The sequence below is a fragment of the Girardinichthys multiradiatus genome, chromosome 7, assembly GCF_021462225.1.
Source record: "Girardinichthys multiradiatus isolate DD_20200921_A chromosome 7, DD_fGirMul_XY1, whole genome shotgun sequence".
Taxonomy (NCBI): Eukaryota; Metazoa; Chordata; class Actinopteri; order Cyprinodontiformes; family Goodeidae; genus Girardinichthys; species Girardinichthys multiradiatus.
Window position 1 is genome coordinate 46,395,744 of NC_061800.1, and position 25,659 is coordinate 46,421,402.

At 40.4% G+C, this 25,659-nt stretch overlaps 2 protein-coding genes across 18 annotated transcripts in view; both read left to right on the forward strand.

Annotated features, from left to right (window-relative positions):
* col18a1a (collagen type XVIII alpha 1 chain a) overlaps positions 1–2,609 on the forward strand; it is a 104,917-nt gene extending 102,308 nt beyond the window's left edge. For all 3 annotated transcript variants that reach the window (XM_047370492.1, XM_047370491.1, XM_047370490.1), the window contains 2 exons: positions 1,044–1,159; positions 1,258–2,609. In XM_047370492.1, the coding sequence (XP_047226448.1) occupies positions 1,044–1,159; positions 1,258–1,468 (327 nt within the window). In that variant the 3' untranslated portion in view covers positions 1,469–2,609. The remainder of the gene's footprint in view (positions 1–1,043; positions 1,160–1,257) is intronic.
* A 16,480-nt stretch (positions 2,610–19,089) lies between these two features.
* Positions 19,090–25,659, forward strand: part of LOC124871305 (poly(rC)-binding protein 3) — a 103,153-nt gene continuing 96,583 nt past the window's right edge. For 3 of the 15 annotated variants that reach the window (XM_047370530.1, XM_047370531.1, XM_047370532.1), the window contains exon 1: positions 19,092–19,389. The gene's annotated coding sequence lies outside the window, so the exon portion shown is untranslated. Of the gene's footprint in view, positions 19,390–25,659 lie in introns of all 15 variants that reach the window. The other 12 variants (XM_047370526.1, XM_047370528.1, XM_047370533.1 and 9 more) reach the window with 8 other exon arrangements.

The following is a 25,659-nucleotide window of genomic DNA, read 5'->3' on the forward strand; positions in this document are numbered from 1 at the left end:
CTCTGGGATAAGATATGTGTAAAATATTTGCAGAATGCTGACCTTTCTGGGTGTGATATTTACACATATAAACACACTGATAAGAAGCTAGCTGCCCTGGCAGAGATTTAATGATAAATCTCTATCCATCTAATTGAAATGTCTGCAAGGATGGAGGTTTAGTAGCATTCATGATTTCCACATGTAGTCATAAAACCCAAAGGTATAGGATGTCCAACTTTGTCAGGTACAAGCCACGTCCATTCATATATCAAGAGTAGATCACAATAATCCATTAAATCCGAAACGGTTTAAGAAACCAAGTGTTTTTTTTTCACCTCAGGGAGGGAAACAATGTTTATTTTAGAAAAACTTACTTTAATTGATATTCAGCTTTGCAAAAGGTTTTTAATATGAGTTTTAATTTGCAGAATATAATAATGATTATTGAATACTTCTGAAATGTGACCCCTGTGAACAGTTTTGAGTTTAGGACGTTAGAAAACTCTTTACCATTTGAGTTATCTGATAGCTAAACACCAAATCAAGTTGTGCTAAACTTCTGATGGAGCTGAACAAAAGATCATTTGGTCATCTGCATAAAAATACAATTTTTTGCTTTTAATTAAATATCACAAGAGTTTTTATGTAGAGTGAAGACCAGGATTCCTAATATGTAGCCCTGAGGAACTTCTTTGGGTACTAGGAGAAAGGAGGAAACAGACCTCAAATAGTGGAATTCTGTGTGCGAGCTGAGAAGTGATTTGAAAATCCAACGTACAGTGTTTCCAGACAAAACTATTTAATGTACTCTGTTTTCCTTAAATAATGAGGTCCACTGTGTCAAAAGCTTTAAAAAAATCAAGGAGAGGAGCAGCAAAGATTTTTTTTGCAAACATTTGCATTGTTAAGGTCAATCACCAGTCTAACAGTGGCTGTTATTTTGTTTTGTTGTGTTGTTCTCTAAATCCTGGTACTTTAAATGAATTGAATTTCTGTTTGGGAATTGTTTTCAGGAATATAATTTATAATCTAATTTACTGTTACCTTCATTCTCCTTTCAGAACCAAGTGTTGCTCAGCAGCTGGGACTCCATCTTCAGCGAGGACAGCAGCAAAATGAGGGAGAATGTACCGTTATACTCGTTTGATGGTAGAGACATCCTCAGGGACAGTGCATGGTGAGTCTTTGTTAACTGGGCCAGATTTTAATCCGTGGCCATGTTTGTTTCCACGCCTGATTTGAAGTTGTTGTTGTGTGTTTTTTCTTCCCCTCCAGGCCAGAGAAGATGGTCTGGCACGGATCAAGCGAAAAGGGCCACCGGCAAATGGATCATTACTGTGAAACGTGGCGGGCAGGTGAGCACGCTGTGACGGGCCTGGCGTCGTCCCTGCAGAGCGGGCGCCTCCTGCAGCAGACGCCCAGCGGCTGCTCCGGCTCCTACATCGTCCTCTGCATTGAAAACGCCTCCACATTGCCCTCCAAATAATAAATCCATACTCCTTCCCTTTTGTTCCTCTGCATTCAGGGCCCTAGTTAACACATCTATGTCAACTCAGCTTGTAAATTTTTACCCTCTTTTAATTTTCCTGCTAACACAGCTTGTAAACACGTGGCATCGGATGAACTGCCCCCTGAGGAGTTTTATCGCCTGGCAGGACGTTCAGCATCCATAAACGCCAAAGAAAAGGCTCCAACACAGAGCCGTTGGTCCTTTTTCTCTGGGACATTGGCACATATTTTCCTTAAAATTCCTCATTCTCTAAATAAATCTCATTTTTTAATTTCTGTATTACATGTTTGCTTTTTGTGTTATTTTTATCTTATTGATGTTTTAAACTTGTCTTTACCCATCCATCTGTTTTATTTTTCTTTCTAGGAATTTTTATTCTTTTCAGTTTCAGTGTAGATTTGGGTTAATGATGGATCACATCAAATTATATGAATTATTTTAAAATTTAAAAAAAGCAAGATATTAGATATTTATTTTTAAATGAAGTTATAAAAGGAGAAAATAGAAACTTAATGTTCTCATTTTATTCTACACAATATAAAAAAGGCTTTGATTAACAATTGTGCCTTATCACACACCCAGGTTTGCTGGTTCAAAGAGTCAGAGATACTTTATTGTCATTGCATGTATGACATTCGACAAAATATAAATGATAATAAAACACTATGGACTTTTCTGCTGACAGTATTTTCAGATGCTGGTACATTTAGCTGAATCTAAATGACTCATTTTGGTCATCCAAGGGGCAATCTTCATTTTTAATTTGAATTTTTTGATTCTGAGTTATTTTATTTTTTGCCCTTTTACCATCCTGTTAAACCTTTATGTGAGCAGACTGAAAAAACTGGCTAATTGTCTAGAAAACCAACATATTGAGGTCCGAGTTTCACACTTCTTTGTTTTCATTTCAGGCTAACTAAGGGTCAGATTTCTTAACTCCATCTGTGAATATGCTTTTTTTGTATGACAAATTGCATTGTACTGTTTCACCCAGGCACTGAATTAAAGACTTTTTCAATTACTATTGTGATGTTCTATGTAGAAGTTTGAATTGTATTTGAATCATTAATTGTTCACATTATTGTGTTGCATTTCTTCTAAATGAGATCATAAGCTATTCCACAAGTCTTTGTCTTTTTTTCAAGTTAGTGATTTATTTATTTTTTTTTAACTGCAAAATGTAATAAATCCTGGAATTTGAGTTGGGTCAGGAATAAAGTTGTCAAATAGCTATCTGAGGGATTCAGACAGAAGACTTTGCAGTTTGGCAGACATTTTAAACATTTAAAGGATATAAAATCAGCCAATCCGATATATGCAGAAAATATTCCTCAATTCGAGGACATTCAAGACAACTGCCAGCATGCCCAGGTCTGGCCATCCCAGCGGGTTCACCCTGAGAGCAGAACATGAGATGCTGAAAGAAGTTTCCAAAAACTCCTAACAGGATCTAAAGCAGGCTACTGCATGCTGTTAATGTGAAAGGTCATGCCTGTACAGTCAGAAAGAGACTGCACATGTTTAAGCTCCATGGTAGGTGTGCAAGGAAGAAACCTTTGCTTTCCATGAAGGCTAGGCTGAAGTTTACCAGAGGGAGCGTAGAGAAAGACCGGGCTTCTGGAATATTGTTCTTTGGAAAGATGAGTCTGAAATTGAAATATTTTCACACCAGAGGACAAACATATCCTCTAACAGAAGCATATCTAGTTTAAACCAAATACAGCATTCCAGGAAAACAACCTCAGACCAACTATGAAGCAAGGACCAGCTGCAGCAGGACCTGGTCAGCTTATCATCATAGAATCCATAATGAATGCTACCGTCTTTCAAAAGCAGCTTTGGGGAGATGTGAGGCCATCTTAAAAAAAGAATTGCTTACTCTTTTAAACTGATACTTTTCTAAATTCCTAAAACCCTTAGCTGTGCTGCAGTGCTAACATTAGCTTGTACATAAACACAACCAGCAGATTCTGAACATTAAGTTTAACGGGCTTAAATAAATGGCTAATGGGAGTTTTAAACGGCTATTTTCCTAACTTTGTGGAATGGCTAGCTACTGCGATGCTAACCTACATAAACAGGGCCATCAATATAAATCCAGTTTTATGTGCATTATTTTTATTGCTGCCTTTCATTATAACTGTGTTTCTATTTTAAAATTGATCCTAAACAATCTCAGTGGTCTTTGGTTTATTTTGAAGTAATTGTTGGATAACTTTCTCTGCATGTTTCTCACACCTTTGACAGCAGTAACACCCACAATCTGAATTTAAGGCCCAGCTGTCAGCCTTCCATGCAGTCTTCTAACTCCAGTATTATTTATGTGCGAGGATGGATGCTCGTTTGTCGTCAGATGTAGGTACTGGGTTCTGCGTTAGTCGAGCACCGTTTATATTGCCTCACATCCTGTAATGTAGGTGGGCTGTTGTTAATCTGTCCCAGCAATCATCCGTTTATCTTTCTTGGCAGGGGAGTAGAAGAGGATCTGAAAACAAGCACTGGCCAGTCCGTTGCTTCTAATATCTATTATTGGGGAGAACGGGGTTGGTTGTCACACTTTTTACGTGCTTAGTCATTACTATTTAAATGTTAATGGAACCCTAAAGTATCTGGTCAGAATAGATTAACTTTATCCTTCTCAAATGAAATTCTTTCAAAAGGTGCGCACCGCCAAATACAATGTGAAGACCAACTCCATCGTGGGCTTGGTTGTCACACACTATGGGGTTGATTGTCCCAGTTGTATTTTATTGAGAAAATATTTTAGAAAGGAGGCTTTTCAAAAATAGTAGATTTTAAAACAAACTTTCAATTTACTATGTTTAGTTTTGTATCTTAGTAGAAACAACATCTTGTAGAGGCAACATGTTATATGCCACGAAATGATACAGCATATAGACTAGGCTAAGAACAATTTTGGTGTGCCAACTTCTTGCACTGAATGGACTGGATCCATGTGACAACTAACTCCACCAGTGATTTTTGCAAGCAGTTGTGCCAGAAAGCATCTGCTATAGTCTAGCAAAGGAAAAAAAATATTCTAACTATAGTTCTTCCTATGTACTTTTGAATGGTAATAAGTGTTAAATTATAAATCTATTGTGTAAAGTCTAAAAAAGGAACAGAGAAAATCAAAAGTTACATTATGATGTGAAAACGCTTCAAGTATTCCAATCTTGATGTCAAGTACCAAACTGCTGAAATGAAAAGTTAGATATATCTGTGACAACTAGTTTGGAAATTTACATACGAACATTTTGTAACAGCGCCCTCTAGGGAATGAGATTACATGACTGTGACAACCAACCACGTTTTCCGCTACTTCCTCTCGTGTCCCCAGAAGCGTTCTTTTTGTTTTGAACCGAGACAGTTTCAAGGAGAACTTCCATTTATTTATTTACAGCCACTGAAAATAAACAAATAAATGGAACTGATACTGCCACTGATACTCTGTAGAAGTTAAATTGAAACTGGTCCTTATAATTCTTGAAAAAATTATACTGCCACAATAAACAAGTGATTTAAAATAAGTTTTAAGCCCATAGCTATTCTGAGAAGCAGCAGTGATAAATGAGTTAAGATTGTCGTAACAGATTATGTTGAATTAAAGCATATTTTAGCAGAATATTCAGTTTTTTTTACTTGTGCTGATTTAATTGTAAAAAATACTGAGATTGTTTAAATATTAGGGAAATAGATTCTTTTTCATTTACATTAAATGCTGATATGGTGGTTAGAAGTATTCACTCCCTGATATGTTTCTTCACAGGTGACTGACTGTATTATTTGAATTGTCTTATAGTTTAAATGCTGTGATTACTTGCACAGTTTATTACAGACTCCTATAAATTTGTGTATAAAGTTTGTGAACACTTTATACAAGAAAAACTTTAGGATCTTCCAGTCAAGAAGAAATAACGCCATAAAGCCATTGGATTAAAAGTTTGGAGCCTAAAGGCACCATTTAGGGATCAAGTCTGAAATATCTCTATTAGCCCACTACATGATAAGTACTAGGACAACCTAAAAATAATCAACGCAAGCTGTCACTTCCCACTCAGTTTTATCCAATCTGCTTGTTAAGATTTACAGCTTGGGATGGTTAGAAGGCTTATATTAATTGACTGGAGGGCTCAGGGTTCCTGGAGACTGACAGAAAAATAAACCAACATCATAACTTCCTGTTAAATTCCTCACTGTCCTGGCCAGAATAAATCTCAAGGAAGACATCCGAACTCCCTGAATGGCATGTTATTTATTAAAGTCCCTTTGACTGACGGAGGTTAGAGTGGGAGCTTGCACTGACCCACAGCTGCAGAGTGGAATCACACAGGCTGCCTGAGGATGGCTGTATTTAGTGGAGGCTCAGTAATAACTAAGTACTGTGAAACGATGCACTCAGGGTAATGATACAACCACGCGACAACCACATATTGGGCGCCTTTAATTACATCCAGGGAGGAAACAAAACACTGCACTTGTCGGATCTGTATGCTGTATTTACTCATCGGTCCTGACTCACTGACAACTAATCCAAGTTTACCTAAACCTATATGGCTGCTTTGTTCTCCGAGCTTCTAATGTGTTTAATATATCTGCTACAGCTAATATGCTGGGAATTAGAGAAGAAAACGACCCCAGGTTTACATTACCCGTTACTATATTTAATTATTTTGAGAACGTTTTAGTTTATTTTATACAGGTCTGTGAAAAGGTTTTGCATTTCAACCAGTTTTAAAGTGATTTAGTTATCAGACAAAGATAACCTCAGTAAATACAAAGAAACAGTTTTCGAGTGATGATTATATTTATTAAGGAGAAAAAAGCTGTCAAAATCATCCTGGCCCTGTTAGAAAACATAATTACCTCGTTTTTAATCAAGAATTAACTCATCAAACATATTTTTTATATTAATTTCACAGGCCACATTAAGGCCTGATTACTGCCAGACCTGTAAATCTGTAGAATGAAGTGGGTTAAATGATATCAGAAAGCAACTCATGTCCGAATCCAATAACTTCTAAAATAGATGCGAAACAAGGTGTCAAACTGTCTGGAAAAAGTTACAAATCCATTTGTAAGGGAACTTCAGTGAACTACAATGTGAAGTGGAGAAAACATGGAAAAGAACCCAGAACACTCATCTAAACCTCTGCAGAAAAATAAGGTTTAATGGTGCTTGTAGCAGTACAGCAGGCATCCCACTTCTGCTTCTTAACATACCAGGGCAGGGTTTGATTACCAGCCTTGCAACCGTTGCTGCATGTCTTCTCCTCTTCTCTCTCAGCCCAGTTCCTGTGTGATTACTGTGAATAAAGGCAACTAGTGCCACAAAAAATAAGCCTAAAACATCGAACTGACAGTCAAACAGGGTGGTCATAGTGAGATGGTCTGGGCTGCTTTGCTGCTTCAGAACCTGGACAAATTCTGCTCTTTGAAAGAAAATCAGTCCCCTATTGGTTTCACATACAAAAGCAAGAAACAAAAAAAATTGTTTAAAGCACAAATGACTGAAAAATAATCTTTATGTGATTTTTGTTGTTCCCCCTTCCTACTGCCGCCCTGGGGAACAATCCATACTGCCAATGGTACACTGCTTTAAATCTTCATCTGATCCATGCCAAGACTTCATGCCTCTGAACGATGTGCTAAAGGTTCTCTGTGTTGCTCTTTCATGTATATATTCAAAGTTCAACCCTAAAGTTTTAGTTTAATCTTTCTGAATAAACTTTTAAAACTGGATCAAGAAGTAGGTTGTTGATGTCAAAAATCAATACTTTGTTGTGAAAGTGAATAATATCATTTAATTTCTATACATCTGATAACAAGAAAATTGGTTTTGACCATCTGCATGTGTTGTATGTAAATGTGAATGGGTTTTGCCTTACCAGAAATGCTTTTTGAAACCTTGTTATTTTTGTTTTATGTGAGGTTTCCATCTGATTTTATTATATATCCAAGATATGATTTGGTTAACATTATTTTAAGCATAGGGTTGTCTTTATTTGTGAGAGTCAGTTGCTCTTTGCTGTAAATAAGGTATAAACATTAAATAGAATAGTTCTGAGCATGAGTTACCATGGTGATAGGCTTTGCCAAGAAGTGAACCAGATGCTAAAAATCCCAAAATCTAACCCCTGAGTTTCCTTGCTAAACAACCAGTCCTGCTTTGTTGTACCAGCATTTGTTCTAGTATCTTTTAGATGTGTAGCAAAAACAGCTTTGTACATTTGTTCCTCTGATAGGTCTGACCTAATTTTACTGATAAACACACTGATCTCCCCCCCGCCTTCTCACCGTATCATTCCTTGGCTGACTGTGAATGACTGACCTACTGCTGACCTACCCTCTTTATACACCTCGCTGTAATCTTTAAACCAACCACAACTGTCCTGCTTTAATTCTCCTTCTTGATTATTCCTTTGTTCTCTGCCAGCTCCTATATATCATAGTGCGTATTCCTTTGGACCCAAATGCAGGCAGACCAGAAGCAGTGTAGTGAAATTCAGAATTTGATAATAAAAACGGATTTACAGAAAATGGCACAATGAGAACAGGACCAAACTGGGGTGAGTGTAACGGAAGAAAGCAGCAAGGAGCAATGAAAACCAGGAAGGTTAAATACTGAGGAGGACTGAAGAGTGGCAGGAGAGTTTAATTAGGGGAATTCTGAACAGCTTAGGGAGATTCCTGAGCTGGGAAGCTGAGGGAAGAAGAGTAATAAACGCAGAGAGAGTTGAACTAAATACAAAGGATCTACAAACCAAACCAAAATGGCCTCGCATTAACATAGCAGTCTGAACCATAATGCATGGGTCAAACACAGAACAATAAGTAAAAAACTGAACACCAAGGAATAAATAGAATGTGGCAAAATAAATTAACTGAATATAGCAACAGTAAGAATCAACCAAGAAATGATGAAAACAAACACAAAGGAAAACTAAAACAGAAAAACCCATGGATCATGACCTAACTGTGTCTGCCTCATCAGTTCAGAGTTTGGAGTTTTTGTCTTTGTGTGATGAACTTTTTTTCCCTGTCTGTTGCAGGTTTTTATTTTTATATTATCTCTTTCTAAGATGCAGTATAATTTTACCAATGCCGGTTTTCCTCCAACCTCCAAGTTCTGCATTTAAGTCCATCTTGACTGCAGGTATGTCTAGGTGAGGTTTACCATAGAATATCCATCCATCCATCCATTGTCTTCCACTTATCCAGGGTCGGGTCGCGGGGCAGGAGCCTAAGCAGAGAGACCCAGACTTCCCTCTCCCCAGCCACTTGGGCCAGCTCGTCCGGGGGAATCCCAAGCTGTTCCCGGGCCAGCCAAGAAACATTGTCCTACCAGCGTGTCCTGGGTCTTCCTCTGGGCCGGATGACTGAGCTTCTCACCCTATCTCTAAGGGAGAGCCCTAACACCCTGCGGAGGAAACTCATTTTGACCGCTTGTATCCGGGATCTCATTCTTTTGGCCATGACCCAAAGCTCATGACCATAGATTCAATTCAATTCAATTCAGTTTTATTTATATAGCACCAATTCACAACACATGTTGTCTCAAGGCACTTCACAACAGTCAGGTACATACATTCCAATTAGTCCTAACCATTGAACAGTACAGTCGGAGTTAGCTTTTTATTCAAATTGGATAAAAGGTTTTTCTATCTAAGGAAACCCAGCAGATTGCATCCAGTCAGTGACTTGAAGCATTCCCTCCTCCCAGATGAGCATGTAGAGACAGTGGACAGTCACTGGCGTTGACTTTGCAGCAATCCCTCATACTGAGCATGCATGTAGCGACAGTGGAGAGAAAAAACTCCCTTTTAACAGGAAGAAACCTCCAGCAGAACCAGGCTCAGTGTGACCGGCCATCTGCCACAACCGACTGGGAGTTTGAGAGAACAGAGCAGAGACACAAAAAGAACAAAGAAGCACTGATCCAGGAGTACTTTCTATGGGAAGGAAAAGTAAATGTTAATGATGTAGCTCCTTTAGTCGTTTCACCTAGAAAGAAAGAACAGATAAACTCTGAGCCAGTTTTCAAGGTTAGAGTCTGAAAGAGAGCACATAGAGTTTGTCACAGTTAAGCTCAGTCAATTGCCATGTCTAGGAGAGAGAAAGGGTTAAACACTAAAAGACAGGGCTATGTGGATCATCGGTAGAGGGTGAGCATTAAGTTGTTGCCAGCAGAAGCTCGGACGATTCCCCTCTCCAGAAAGGTGTCACAGGTAGACACAGAGCCAGGCCAGGTGTAGCTTCTAGGAAGAGAATAGAGAGAACAAGGTTAATAGCTGAAATAACAGCAAATAATGCAAAATTGGAGAGTAGTGTGAGAATGTAGTGAAGAGGGTGAAAGTGGTCGTTATGTCCTCCAGCAACCTAAGCCTATAGCAGCATAACTACACAGAAATGGCACTTATTTACAACAATGTCGTCTCAAGGAACCCCGCAAAGGGTCCCACTGATGGTCATTGTTATACTAAAAACCACAAGGATTGGGATACCTCCCTCTGTCAGACTGATTATACCCATTGGAAAAGAGAAGGGGTCATACAGGTATCAGAAATGGAGGGTATGTTTGCACCACAACCATAACTGAGCCGGTTTAGGCTAAACTTGACTTCCCCCTTACTCCATCCAACAGGGAGGGAGGAAGGCTCCCTCCCTGATAAACTAAGCCACTCTAACTATAAGCTTTATCTAAAAGGAAAGTTTTAAGCCTAGCCTTAAAAGTAGACAGGGTGTCTGCCTCACGGACTAAAGCTGGGAGCTGGTTCCACAGGAGAGGACCCTGATAAATAAAGGATCTGCCTCCCATTCTACTTCTAGAGACTCTAGGAACCACCAGTAAACCTGCAGTCTGAGAACGAAGTGCCCTGTTAGGAACATATGGAACCATCAGATCTCTGATGTATGATGGAGCTAGATCATTAAGGGCTTTATATGTGAGGAGGAGAATTTTAAATTCTATTCTAAATTTAACAGGGAGCCAATGAAGGGAAGCTAAAATAGGAGAAATAAGAGGGTAGGAACGTAGATCGACCAGTAAATTGACAGCTTCGCTTTTTGACTCAGCTCTCTCTTCACCACGGCAGACCGGTACAGCACCCGCATCACTGCTGACACAGCACAAATCCCTTTATCGATCTCCAGCTCCATTTTTCCCTCATTTGTGAACCAGACCCCAAGATACTTGAACTCCTCCACTTAAGGCAGGACCTCCCCCCCGACCCGAAGAAGGCTCTCTACCCGTTTCTGGCTCAAGACCATGGCCTCGGACTTGGTGGCACTGATACTCATCCCGGCCGCTCCACACTCAGCTGCAAATTGCTCCATTGAGAGCTGTAGCTCACGAGCTGATGAAGCCAATGGACCACATTGTCCATAAAAAGCAGAGACGCAATCCTAAGGCCACCAAAACAGCTCCCCTCAAAACCTTGGCCATGCATGGAAATTCTGTCCATAAAAGTTATGAACAGAATCGGTGACAAAGGGAACCTTGGTGGAGTCCAACCCTAACTGGAAACGAGTCTAACTCACTGCCGGCAATGCGGACCAAGCTCTGACACCGGTCATACAGGGCCCTAACAGCCCGTATCAAAGGGCCTGGTACCCCATACCCCCGGAGTACCCCCCACAGGAACGGTCGAATGCCTTCTCCAACTCCACAAAGCACATGTAGACTGGTTGGGTGAACTCTCACGCACCCTCCAGGACACTGCTGAGGGTGTAGAGCTGGTCCAGTGTTCCACGGCCAGGGCGAAAACCATACTGCTCTTCCTGAATCCGAGGTTCGACTATTTGTCGGACCCTCCACTCCAGAACCTCTAAGTAGTCCTTACCAGGGAGGCTTAAGAGTGTTACTCCCCTATAGTTGGAACACACTCTACGTCCCCCCTTTTTGAATAGGGGGACCACCACCCCGGTCTGCCAATCCAGTGGAACTGCCCCTAATGTCTACGTGATGCTGCAGAGTCGCATTAGCCAGCACAACCCTACAACATCCAGAGCCTTAAGGAACAGATGACACAACAACAAAGTCGATCATCGAACTGTGGCCTAGGGTGTCCTGGTGCCAAGAGCACATATTGGCACCCTTATGCTTGAACATGGTGTCAGTTATGGACAATCCATGACGAGTACAGAAGTCCAATAACAAAACATCACTCGGGTTTAGAATGGGAGGGCCATTCCTCCCAACCACACCCCTCCAGGTCTCACTGTCATTGCCATTGTGAGCGTTGAAGTCCCCCAGTGGAACAAGAGAGTCCCCCAGAGGGACACTCTCCAACACCCCCTTCAAGGACTCCAAAAAGGGTGGGTAGTTTGAACTGCTGCTTGGTGTATCAGCACAAACAACAGTCAGAACCTGTCCGCCCACATGTAGGCAGAGATTGTGAGCGTTGAAGTCCCCCAGTGGAACAAGAGAGTCCCCCAGAGGGACACTCTCCAACACCCCCTTCAAGGACTCCAAAAAGGGTGGGGTAAACCCCAACGTACAGGCGCCGAGATGGGGAGCGACAAGTATGCCCACCCTAGCTCGGCGCCTCTCACCAGGGGCAACTCCAGAGTGGAAGAGTGTCCAACCCCTCTCAAGGTGACTGGTGTGAGAGCAAGAGCAGTGCATCTAGGTGAGCCCAACTATTTCTCACTGGAACCTCTCAACTTCGCACACCAACTCAGGCTCCTTCCCCACCAGACAGGAGACATTCCACATCCCAAGAGCCAGATTCTGCAGCTGAGGATCAGACCACCAAGATCTCCGTCTTCGGCCACCACCCGTAACACATTGCACCCGACCCATTTTGCCCCTCCCATGGGTGGTGCACCGATTGGAAGGAGGACCCACATTTCCAATTCGGGCTGTGCCCGGCCAGGCTCCATGGGGGAAAGACCGGCCACCAGGCGCTTGCCAGCATGCCCCACCTCCAGGCCCGGCTCCACAGTGGGGCCCCGTTGACCCTTGTCCGGGCAAGGGAACACTATGTCCATTTGTGGCAATCGTCATAAGGGGTCTGTGGGGTCATAGAATATATATCTTATAGTTTTTACATTCTTGTCCAGACTTTAAATAAACTCTATTATCTGAACAATGCATGTCTCTCATCTTTGTTTAATTTTAAAGCATCCTTATATCATAATATTTCCAGTTGGAGCATTAGTATCAGAAGTATTTAAGACCTTTCTTATCTTCACATGTTTCTAAATATTTTATAAGGGAGGTGATGAACTCGGATATTCTTGGTTTTATTCAGAACACCTGGGTTCTGGTTTTATTCTGACCCAGCTATTCTGATCTGAATCAGAAGTTTCTGTTTGGGTTAATTGGGGTGGAACCAAAGAGAAAACTGATGTCGGAGTTTAGAAAGAGGTTCTCTGCAGACTTGCAGAATGTTTTCTGACTGTGTATTTAATTAGCATTGTCTCTGCATTATTTTTGCAGTGATAAAAATAAATACTGTGTGTTTGAAACACAGTATTTATTTTTATCACTATCAGCAACACAGCCATGGAAATCTAATATGTATTTCCAGCATGTCTTCATGTTTGCATATTCCTGTCAGAATCTCCATCCTGCTGATGAAGATGCTCAGGTCTGCAGGATCGCGTTTAAAGCTGCTCCATCGTCCTTTCACAGCTGACTGCTCCCGGTCATCAGTGTAGCTGGCTACATATTCAATGTGACATCTCCTTCCATTCTCTAATGAATTTTTTATGTCTCTTTCTATCCTGCTGGTCCTGTTCTGTAAACTGTGCCGTTCTAAATGGCAGCACTGCCTTTGGAGTCTGGGCACTCCTCCTCTTTCTTGTTGCCATAAACATCGCTGATGGACCTTGTTAGACTTATCTAGGGACAGCATCATCCACAGCTGTTGAGGAATTTCCTTTTCAAATTATCAATGCAACCCTGAGCTGATCCATCCATCCATCCGTCCGTCCATCCGTCTATCATGTTCTGCTTATCCAATATCAAACTGGTTCTGTCCTAGGGTCTCTTCTTACTGGCTGCCAAGAAAACCTCCACCCAGGAGGTACATTATTATACTTATCTGCATAATATTGTAATTCTTTCAGAAAAAAATATCTATTGATATTTTGATTAATTTTATTGTAAATAAGAGATGAAAAAGCATTTCATTCTCAAAGATCAGTGCTTTTTGTGGCATGCAGATTCTCTAAAACACATGTTGTCTGCAAACAAATGGTTCAACAAGCAAAAATCAACCATTTTGGTCTCAAGACCTAAAGCTTATAGCAAGCCTGTGGGTTGGGCTGAGGAGAGCATCAGAAACAAGTCAGGATTCTGGTCATCTAGTGAGATTGTGCACACAGTAATAGTGAACAGTTAGAGGACTGTGCTGTCTCTTTTATATGTCTGTTAAAAGCCTTACAGCAGCATTCTTAACTGACTGGAGACCGACAAGATCTTTACTATACAAACACATACTATACATCATACTATTACAGTACTCAAGATGAGATTAAATAAATTAGAGATGAATAATCATCTCTAATTCAGCTTTTAAAATTAGTTTGAAGCTTAGAAATATTTCCTAACTAAAATAGAAACCATTTCTGATCAGTCCACAAGAATTTCAGTCTAAATATATCAAAATAATACCAAAGTTTCTGAGGTTTGGTTTTACAGAACAGGCCAATACACCTTGATATTTCTTGATTTCAGTTATTCGGTTCTCAGGGGCAATAATTAGGTTTTTAGTCTTATCAAGGTTTACCTGCAAGTAGTTGTGACTTAGCCACTGTTTGATACTACAACAGTTTATCAAGGTGGACAACTTGAAATATTCCGCTGGCTTAAAAGAGAAGTAGAGCTGAATATCATCAGCATAGAAATTATAAGACACATCAGAAAACTGCCTCATTATTAAACTTAGAAAAAGTATGTAACATAAAGAGAATGGGTCACAAGACTGAGTTCTGTAGTAACCCACATGGAAGGCTCTTGCAGTCTGACGTGATCTGGTTTGCAAAAACACTCAATTTATACTGCCAGAAAGATAGTACTTAAACCAATCTAGAACCACACCTGATGACTACACCTCGGAGCCTGTTAATCAAAATACTGTGAACTACAGTGTCGAAAGAAGATTTAAGATCCAGGAGAACCATTACAGTGGATGCTCCAGAAATAAGCTGTTTTCCCCCTACTAGAACCTTTGACATAAAATGGATCTGGGAAAGAGGCCTGAAATTGTTAAGCTGTTTAGGATTGTCATGCTGAGTTTTAGAGGTAAGACCCAAGTGCAGGTCTTACCTCTACCCGCTTTGTGTGCCTTGTTGGTGAAAAGTGCTATATAAATAAACTTGAGTTAACGTGCAGGATTGAGTGGAGTGATGAAAACATTTAATAGAAAAATAAATTTACAATGGACCAGGTACAGCAACTCAGGCAGGTGAAAAACAACATAAACAGGTTGGAAGCAGGCACATGGAAATCCAGGCAAAAGACATGGAAAGGACTGGACCAGTACTGGACCAGGGCAAAAACACAGGGTAGATGACGAGGTGTTAATGGAAGACCACGGGAGGAACCACCCAGGAACAATGAAAACCTGAGAGCTAATAAACTTAGGGAAGTGAAGTGAGAACCAGTGAACTGGGAGACAGGCTAATTAGGAGCACTATGGCACAGGTGTGAACCAGGGCTGCAGGGAGTGACAAATTGAACCTGAGAGAGGGAGGGAGTGACTAATTGAACCTGATAAGCAAGGGAAATAACCATGACATGAGGAACTGAACAGAAGATAAACAAAGAGACTAGTCTAGATAACAAAACATATCTAAAGGGAAATGTAACTAAACACATGAAACAACAGAATCCAGAAAGTGACAAAAACTAAACAGATAAGATCTAATAAACCTGAATGAACAGAAAACACCTGGCTGAGAAAAGTAAACAAACTCAAACCAGACAGATCCTGACAAGGATCCAAATTGCGTTTTCTTGATAAAAGCTCAACAGCAGCATGCTTGAAGAACTTGTAACCACAACTGTTAATAATGAAGTATTCCAAATTTCTACAATATAAGGGCCAATAGCAGGAAAAACCTTTTCAAACAAAACCACAGACAGAATGCTGTTTGGACAGGTAGATGTTTTCATTTTATCAAGTAAAGATGAAATGCCAACCAGCAGGGGTATCAAACTCCAGTCCTTGAGGGCCAGTGTCCTGCAACTTTTAGATGTGTCCCTCGTCCAACACACCTCAAACAAATGGCATTTCCTCCTCAGTATGCAGTCAAATTCTCCAGAGTCCTGCTAATGACCTAAGTATTTGATTCAGGTGTGTTGAAGCAGAGGAACGTCTAAAAGTTGCAGGTTATCGGCCCTCGAGGAATGGAGTTTGACACCTGTGCCATATAGAGTCACTGGATCAAACACATTCAGTCTGAGAAAGTGGACAACCAGAAACAAAGTTAAGACACATTAATGGACAAATGCTTCCTCTGATATTATTGACTATCATCATTATAAAGTTGAGAAAGTCTTTACAGTCAGTTTTAGATAAAGTTACTGTAGTAATCGTGGAGCTAACAAGATAGTTTATATTTTCAAGCAGGACCTTAGAGTTGTTCTTATTTAAAGAAATAAGATTTGAGAAATATTCCATTCTGGTAGTTTTTATCAATTAATTTAAAGAGATCCAAAGTTCTCCGAAATGGAGCCTGTGAACCTCGAGTTTAATGGATTTCCAAAGGAAAATCTCTTTTGGATTTCCGTATAAATTCATTTATCCATAGATAAGCTTTTTTAGGGGGTACAAAGGCAGTTTTCAGTGGTACCACCTATTAAGAATATCTTGGCAAAGGTTACTAAAAATACCAACATAAGGGCACTCCCTCAGCAAAGATGAATCAAACAAATTACATAACGTCTGAGCAACATTCTGACTAATAACTCTCTTTACCTTGTGATGGGTCCAAAGGAAAGCTAAGGTTAAAAGTTACACTGCAATGATCACTCACATGAGCATCAGTAACACACAACTTAGTGATGTTTAGGCCAAGAGAGAAAACAATGTTGAAGGTGTGGCCTCTTGTGTAGGTGGGATCAGAGACATGTTGAATAATATTACAACAATTAGTATGTGTCCACATGCATGTGTCATCCACATGTATGCTAAAATCTCCAATAATAAAAACCTTCTCAAGTTTAATAATGGAAGATAAAAAGTCAGCAAAATCAGAGAGAAAGACAACAGCAGGACCAGGACGGCAGCAAGTTAAAACCCAGTAAAATATGTTTGATAAACCAACTTTGATTGCGTTTTGTGCTGAAACACTCGGAGTCCACTGTCTGTTGCACTGTTGCGAATCCACCACCACGGCTGTCCAAGCATGGTGTCCCTATGAATGAATGAGTGGGACAGAGCCCATTTAGTGGATATACTTCTTATCCCGCTGCCAAGACTCATGAAACATGAAATCTATACTTTTACTGGAGAAAAACGCATTCAGAGCTAAGTATTTCTTAGCAATGGAGTGAGCATTGAGCAAAGCGATGAAGCGGAGGTGACAGGTAGACATCATAAATAGCTGATTATCATGGAACTGACAGCAAACACCTGGGAGCCTTTCAGGGAGCACATGTTCTGGGAACATGTTGAAAGTTGACGACAAAGCTTGGAAGAAGAATCTTTAAGGTCAATGTTCGTGTACCAGGTGATCCTTATGGCCCGAAAACTAAGACAGGCTGTGTGCGTTCCCAGCACTGCAAAATCTAACTATAGATTCTCCAAGAAGAGACAGATATTTCTCTAATTATGTCAACGAAGCATTTTCCCTCCATTGTTGAAGAAATGACCGCCAGAACCACAACTCCATGGGCCAACCAGTTGCCAACTGAGTTTGACTGCTGTGTGCTGACACTAGTACTTCCTGAAATCCGTATGCTTCGACTGCTATCTGAGAATTGCCTCACGGTTAGGGTACTGTGTCTAGGCAGAGACAGAACAATTTAGATATCATTTCATTGTGTTTTGTTTGATTTACTTTAAACTCTTATGTGCAGGCCACTAAGCCATCATTACCTGTCAATTTTGAAGATGATGCTGATTTCATTGTGTGGTTTGTTTGCTTTGCACTTAACTGGTCTAGTTAATAGTAGGCCACTTAGTCTGCTCTGCATGACTGGTTGGGTTGTTATTAGCATTGAAACCCCAAGTCGCCTGACCTGCATATTTGGCCCGTGTTTTGCCTTTTTTTTTTCTTTTCCTTTGCATCCTAGTAATCCGCACTTGCACACTTGTACCGATATTGTTGACATATAGAGACCCACAAGCTCATGTCTGCCTTTGTCAGGTCTTTAATGCTAGTTGTAGCCAGTTGCTTTGTTGTAATTTGGCACCAACATTGGAACTGGCATAACCACATGACATGATACTTCACCCAGTGTGCCCTCCACTTGCCTCGTCCCATAGCTTGCTTGCTAGTTAGCATAGCTTCACACACACACTCACACACCCATACCTGTATTCACGGACATGTGGGTCTCACAAGATAGTGTCCCTTTGACTGGTCTTTCACGCTGTCAGTTTATGTTTCTTAATTTAACCTTGATTTGTCTCTTAACCTCTGGTCTCTGGATTTGTCTAGTTTCTCTTTACCTCTTTTTCTGTTTCCCTCATGTTTTTATTTTATGGTTTAAGTTTTGTTTCTTTGTCTGTTGGTTGCTCTCACACCTGTCCTCAGTTATTTATTCAATTGAATTCAGTTATAATATATATCACTATAAATCACAACAAATATCTTCTCAATGCACTTTACAAAATAAAATCAATTCAGTCCTATCATACAGACAAATTCTGAGTGTCAAGTTTAGTTTATTCACAAATTGGTTAAACAACTGGTTAAAACTTTTATGTTTTTGAAGACAGAGCATGCACACAAGAAAAACACAGAGGCAGTGGTCCAATCGTACTTTATATGTTAAAGAAAACTAATTTAGTGCATTTATCTAGGACAGAAACACAGCGGAGCAGATAAGCAACATTGGAGAGTAGTAGGAGAATGTAGCAGAGTGAGAAAAAGTGTTAGTTATGTCGACCAGCAGCCTACACATATAGAAGCATAACTAATCAGCCAACCTAGTCTATATTTGGTCCTGACTTCCCTTCCCTTATTTGGTCCTTGGTTTCCTTTGTTTGGGCAAAGCTTTTGCTGTATTATGTTTCTCTTACCTTCGCTCTGTCTTTGTTGTTGGATTACCTGCCTATGCAACACATTAATTTTGTCTTTAAATTAAAAGTTTGTACATTTTTCTTAGTCCTGTGAGGAACGCTCCAAACTGTGCACTGTCCACCTCCCTTAGAGGCTGTGGAGTTTTTTCAGTTTTAAGTCAGTCGTTTTCAGGAATGCTGCACTTTGTCCGTCTTTCAGAGCAGCAGCTTTCCATGTTTCCTTTCACTTTCTAATTATTCCAACTGGATATGAGCTACTGCAATGGGATTAGGTGGCTGCTCGACCTGCTGTTATTGGCTGATGGGTTTCCTCTCTGCCTCCATCCATTGGCTGGCTGTGACAGGGTGGGAGGGGAAACCCTGTACATCCTCCCCTCCTCCTGTGGCTGAGCTTGTAAATGTAGTCTTTCTCCAGCTTTTATCGGAGTGACTTCAGCTCTCTGCCTCTGAGCAAGTGTGTGTGAGTGTGTGTGTTGGAGGGAAAAACGAGTTTAAGAGCGGAAGGGAGGGAGGGAAAGCCAAGCAGCGTTTATTTTTCTCCCCCCTGTTCCCTGTCACTCCATCCTTTCTCCCCTAGCCTGGACCACCCTCCAGCCCTGCTTCCAGCCCAAACCAGGACCCCCGACCACCTGAACCACCCCAGGACCCTTTGACTCTCCTCACTTCTCCGCCCCACCAACCACCACCCCTGAGCAGGTAGGTCTCTGTTTATCACTTGCTCCTGTGCTTCTTTGCCCACTCAGGATTCCTCTAAAACCGCTCCTTTTAATTGCTTTATTGCCCTAAATATTCCATGCCCTTTTTGTCTTTTCTGAATGCATATTCCAAGTTTTACCTGCAGCTCTTCAGAACAAGTCTCAGTAAAGTGACACAGATGTTGGAGATGCTATCAGTGAGGTCACTGTGTCTTCCCTCCTCCGTTTGATATTGTGATATGAACTTCCTCCTCGCTGTCCCCACAATCTCTTCTCTGCATCTCTCCTCATGTCTGAAGCGGTCTCATCCCCTGCAGCTCTCAGGCAAATTCTCAGAGATCAGTTTGATTTTTAACTTTTAGCCACAAGCAGCGATTGACCGGAAAACATGCTGGAAAGGTTCTGTTTTTCTGTTATTTATAGCTCCTAGGAAGATGCTCCAGAACGCATGACGTTGCACAAAGTGTAATGACTTTACAAGGCAGTGAGACGCTTGATTGAATCAGGCAATCCTTCTGGCAGCAGATCGCCAATATTAACATGGCTCATAAAGCATTCCTGGCAGCAGCAGGGAGGAGAAAAACTGCTTAGTTCTCCAGCCGCACATCCTGCACTCCACCAGGAAGGGGAAGTGCTCAATGTGTGTGTGTGTGTGTGTGAGAAAGAGGGAGTGAAAAAGTGTGTGTGATTATACTGAAGTGCTTTAGACATCAATACTGCCAGCCAAGAGATTTTAAAGCCACTTTATCAAATCTGAAAATTGGACCTTGCCACAAACGCAAAAAAAAGCTTCTTTTTCCTCTTGCAAATTTCTACGAGGAGTTAGATGTTAAAAAATAAAGAGTAATTTATTTCTTTTAGTTGTAAAGAATCAAATTTGCTATTTTGAATTTTGTTCCTTTTGAGGCTTCACTCATTTTTAATTTTAAGCTTAACGTTTTTACAGTGCACTTTTCAATAAAAAAACTACACACTGAAAAGCAATCATCGAAATTTTTATTTATTTATTTATTTATTAATACTTAAATATTTAAATTACATGGAAAAATATTAGATAATAAATATTAGTAAAGCCAATTTTTAAATATGTATAAATACGTATTAATACATTACACACAATATGTACAAATATACCTTAAATAAAAAAATATATTTATTGAATTTTTGATGAATTTATTTATATTTAAATGAATGCTATTTTAATACATTTGCATTTAAATGGAAGCAAACTAAGTACTTTATAAATGCATAAAACACATTGTGTTTAACTAATATATAGCAAGCATTTGTATGAAACACTTTTACAGCAGTGTTTTAGGGTTCATGAGCTGTTGATCTCAGAATGAGGTTAAGCTACTTAAAGCTGTAGGAGCGTGCAGGTGTTGCAGTAAATGAGTGAAAGACCAGATGCTGAAAGCTAAAATATGTAACTTAATGATCAGGTAAAGTCTGACATCGAGGTCACGATACATCCGTCTTTTATATAGAGTCATTGTGAAACATTTTGGAGCAATCTATTCTTAGAAATATTTGATATATTGTTTAGAAAAGAAGGAGTTAAGAAGACCGTTGTTTTGTATACATTAATTATTAATCAGGTGAAATTTCCTTCATTTTCAACATTTTCTGATGTAACGGTTTAAATTTCACTTAGAAAGGAGAAATATTATTATTGAGTTATTGATCAGTATTAGGGGGTGATAGATCTCAAACATGCATGAATGCCACATGGACTGAAACTGTAGAGCAGAACATTTAGACAGGACTTTTTATTATTATTTGTATTATTTTATAGGTATATGGATTTGGACTGGGAAAGTCAGAGATCTAACCACAAACCTTCTGCTTCACAGCTGTCTGCTTCTCGTCGTCACTTCCTATCTCTGCAACATATTCATTAGCCTCATGCCTCCAGAGCTACAGGAGACTCCAGTTTCAGCCCAGCTTTAGCTTCATGTTGGGCATTAAGTGTAGACAGTCGTATCCTCAACCCAATGTTGGGTGTTTCAGTAAAATGTCAGCAGACTTCAGAATTCACAAATTAGCTGATTTAAGGGGCAACGGAAACATCAAATCAAAAACCCTGCCTTATTATGTGACATACGTAGCTGGACTATTAGGAAAAGCCTGTAGTGAACAGTGAGCCCTGCTTCCTCCAGAACTGACGCTCTGCAGGAAAGCAGCAGGCTCTTTCTTTCCTGGCCTTTCTGAACCTTTCCGGGTTTCCAACTGGCCTTCTTTAGCTCACTTCCCAGTCATTGCGATTGTTTGTTTTCCAGGAGGTTCTTTATTTCATTCCTTTAGGTTTAGTTTTTTCAGTGGTTCTGTTTGTGATGCATTTTAGTTCTGTTACTTCAATCAATTCATTAATTCATTTGACCTTCTGCCACTGCCATATCAATCAGCTTCAACCAGTCCACCTGTTCCATGCCCATCAGTCTCCTTGTTTTCACCTGTGCCATTCTCCATTTATACACTTCCGTTCTGTTTACTTCTTGTGGGAGTATAATGTTGGTTCATGCCAAGCCAAGCCTGTCCATGTTCATTTATTCATGCCATGTCTGGTCACGTTTGTTGCCTTTTGACCCTATTTTCTTGCCTGTCTGCACTTGGGTCCTCTCTGAAAACCACATATTTGACATCTTCTGCAAACTAGAGTCCAGTAAGTGACAATATAACGATGGAAACGATCTGGTGTGGTAAAACATGCTCATAGGATTTGCATTAATTTATGTCTGTGTGCAGCAGTTTTGCTTTTTAAAGTCTATCAAGAATCCTAAACCTTTTCGTTAATATGCATACTATGAAACCCTTTCACTTTCTTTGTGAGCTTTATTTTGAAAGGCTTATATAGTCCCCTTTTCATCACTGATAAAACCCCATGAGAACTGACTCTTGTAATAACAAAACTATGAAAAAGCTACACTTTTATAATCAAGACGGATCATGTTGGACTTTAAAAATATAGCATACCGACATTTTCAGTCCAGTAATACAGTGGAACTTAATATTTAAATGATCTATAAAAAATCAAATATAGAGGGTTTTTTTTAAGTCTCTTTTTGGCTTTAATTCGAAATGCCAAAATAATCCTTTTTTTAAGTCTGGCTTTAGTAATGTTAAATCCTATAATAATGTTGAATCTACAGGACATCAGGACATGTGTCCACTTTGATTATCCACCAAATAAATTAAATTAAAACTTGTTTGTTTTGTCTGATTTGGTCGTTTTATCTTCAGGTTCCTTCCTGGAATGTTCTTTAAACCTTTTTGATGTTGAATGGAGGTGGAAGTTTGTGATTTATTGTCTGTGTTTTATATTATAAGTTTATTTTTTAAGTTATGAATCCCCAAACACGGATTAGTTTCCTGCTCTGGAGCAATTACTTCCTGCTGGAAAACTGATGTGTTTCACTTTAAAATAAATCGATAAAATCTTTGTGCAAGGTCTGTATGAGGACAAAGATATTACATTGTAATAGATGAATGCATCAATCAATTTCAAAATATACAAATATGTATCTACGGGGGCGCTGTGCTGGTCCGGGGGGCGCTTTACTGGTCCGTTGTGGTGAAGACAGAGCTGAGCCGAAAAGCGAAGCTCTCAATTTACTGGTCGGTCTACGTTCCTACCCTCACCTATGGCCATGAACTTTGGGTCATGACCGAAAGAACGAGATCCCGGATACAAGCGGCTGAAATGAGCTTCCTCCGTAGGGTGGCCGGGCACTCCCTTGGAGCTCGGCCATCCGGGAGGGGCTCGGAGTAGAGCCGCTGCTCCTCCACATCGAGAGGAGCCAGTTGAGGTGGCTTGGGCATCTATACCGGATGCCTCCTGGATGCCTTCCTCGGGAGGTGTTCCAGGAATGTTCCACCAGGAGGAGGTCCAGGGGACGACCCGAGACACGCTGGAGGGACTATGTCTCTCGGCTGGCCTGGGAACACCTTGGGGCTCCCCCAGGAGAAGCTGGAGGAGGTGTCTGGGGAGAGGGACGTCTGGGCGTCTCTGCTGAGTCTGCTGCCCCCGCAAACTGGTCCCGGATAAAGTGGAAAATGACGAGTACGAGTACAAATATGTATCTATGTCATTGAATAAAATCTAACCTTATAAAACCCCATTCTTTAAATACAGGTACTTCTCAAAATATTAGCATATTGTGATAAAGTTCATTATTTTCCATAATGTCATGATGAAAATTTAACATTCATATATTTTAGATTCATTGCACACCAACTGAAATATTTCAGGTCTTTTATTGTCTTAATACGGATGATTTTGGCATACAGCTCATGAAAACCCAAAATTCCTATCTCACAAAATTAGCATATCATTAAAAGGGTCTCTAAACGAGCTATGAACCTAATCATCTGAATCAACGAGTTAACTCTAAACACCTGCAAAAGATTCCTAAGGCCTTTAAAACTCCCAGCCTGGTTCATCACTCAAAACCCCAATCATGGGTAAGACTGCCGACCTGACTGCTGTCCAGAAGGCCACTATTGACGCCCTCAAGCAAGAGGGTAAGACACAGAAAGACATTTCTGAACAAATAGGCTGTTCCCAGAGTGCTGTATCAAGGCACCTCAGTGGGAGGTCTGTGGGAAGGAAAAAGTGTGGCAGAAAATGCTGCACAACAAGAAGAGGTGACCGGACCCTGAGGAAGATTGTGGAGAAGGGCCGATTCCAGACCTTGGGGGACCTGCGGAAGCAGTGGACTGAGTCTGGAGTAGAAACATCCAGAACCACCGTGCACAGGCGTGTGCAGGAAATGGGCTACAGGTGCTGTATTCCCCAGGTCAAGCCACTTTTGAACCAGAAACAGCGGCAGAAGCGCCTGGCCTGGGCTACAGAGAAGCAGCACTGGACTGTGGCTCAGTGGTCCAAAGTACTTTTTTCGGATGAAAGCAAATTCTGCATGTCATTCGGAAATCAAGGTGCCAGAGTCTGGAGGAAGACTGGGGAGAAGGAAATGCCAAAATTCCAGAAGTCCAGTGTCAAGTACCCACAGTCAGTGATGGTCTGGGGTGCCGTGTCAGCTGCTGGTGTTGGTCCACTGTGTTTTATCAAGGGCAGGGTCAATGCAGCTAGCTATCAGGAGATTTTGGAGCACTTCATGCTTCCATCTGCTGAAAAGCTTTATGGAGATGAATATTTCATTTTTCAGCACGACCTGGCACCTGCTCACAGTGCCAAAACCACTGGTAAATGGTTTACTGACCATGGTATCACTGTGCTCAATTGTCCTGCCAACTCTCCTGACCTGAACCCCATAGAAAATATGTGGGATATTGTGAAGAGAACGTTGAGAGACTCAAGACCCAACACTCTGGATGAGCTAAAGGCCGCTATCGATGCATCCTGGGCCTCCATAAGACCTCAGCAGTGCCACAGGCTGATTGCCTCCATGCCACGTCGCATTGAAGCAGTCATTTCTGCAAAAGGATTCCCGATCAAGTATTGAGTGCATAACTGTACATGATTATTTGAAGGTTGACGTCTTTTGTATTAAAAACACTTTTCTTTTATTGGTCAGATGAAATATGCAAATTTTGTGAGATAGGAATTTTGGGTTTTCATGAGCTGTATGCCAAAATTATCCGTATTAAGACAATAAAAGACCTGAAATATTTCAGTTAGTGTGCAATGAATCTAAAATATATGAATGTTAAATTTTCATCATGACATTATGGAAAATAATGAACTTTATCACAATATGCTAATATTTTGAGAAGGACCTGTAATTGTTGTCTTAGTTTAGTAAATAAGTTTTATTGTTATTTACAGTATTTCATATCCAAACAAAGTTGTATGCTGACACCTTTGAATCAGAATTAATTTTTCTGGCTTCTCATTTATTTACTAAAACCTATTTTTATTAAAAACTGGCATCTCAAAAATAATTTTTTACCCTTATCAACAATCAACAGGACATTTTAAGTGCTGAGCAGCTTCTCCGTGTTTCTAATGATTTAACATCAATGAGGAGCTCCAAGTCTTTGAGGTTTGAAGGCCTCCTGGCCATTACCTAATTTTTAGCTCCTTCTACATATTCTCTCACATTTATGTCAGGACTCTGACTGGGCCAGCCCAAAACGTTTTGTTTTGTCGTGAAGCAACGTCTTTGGTCTTTGTTGTGGTCTTGTGTTTTTGAACTTTCATTTAGTTTGGGTTTTGTCTAAGTTCCTTTAGTGGTTTCTTTTCTATTACTTGTTATGGTTTTCTTATGACTATTATTATATTCGTTGTTATTCTAGCTCCTTTGTATTCCTT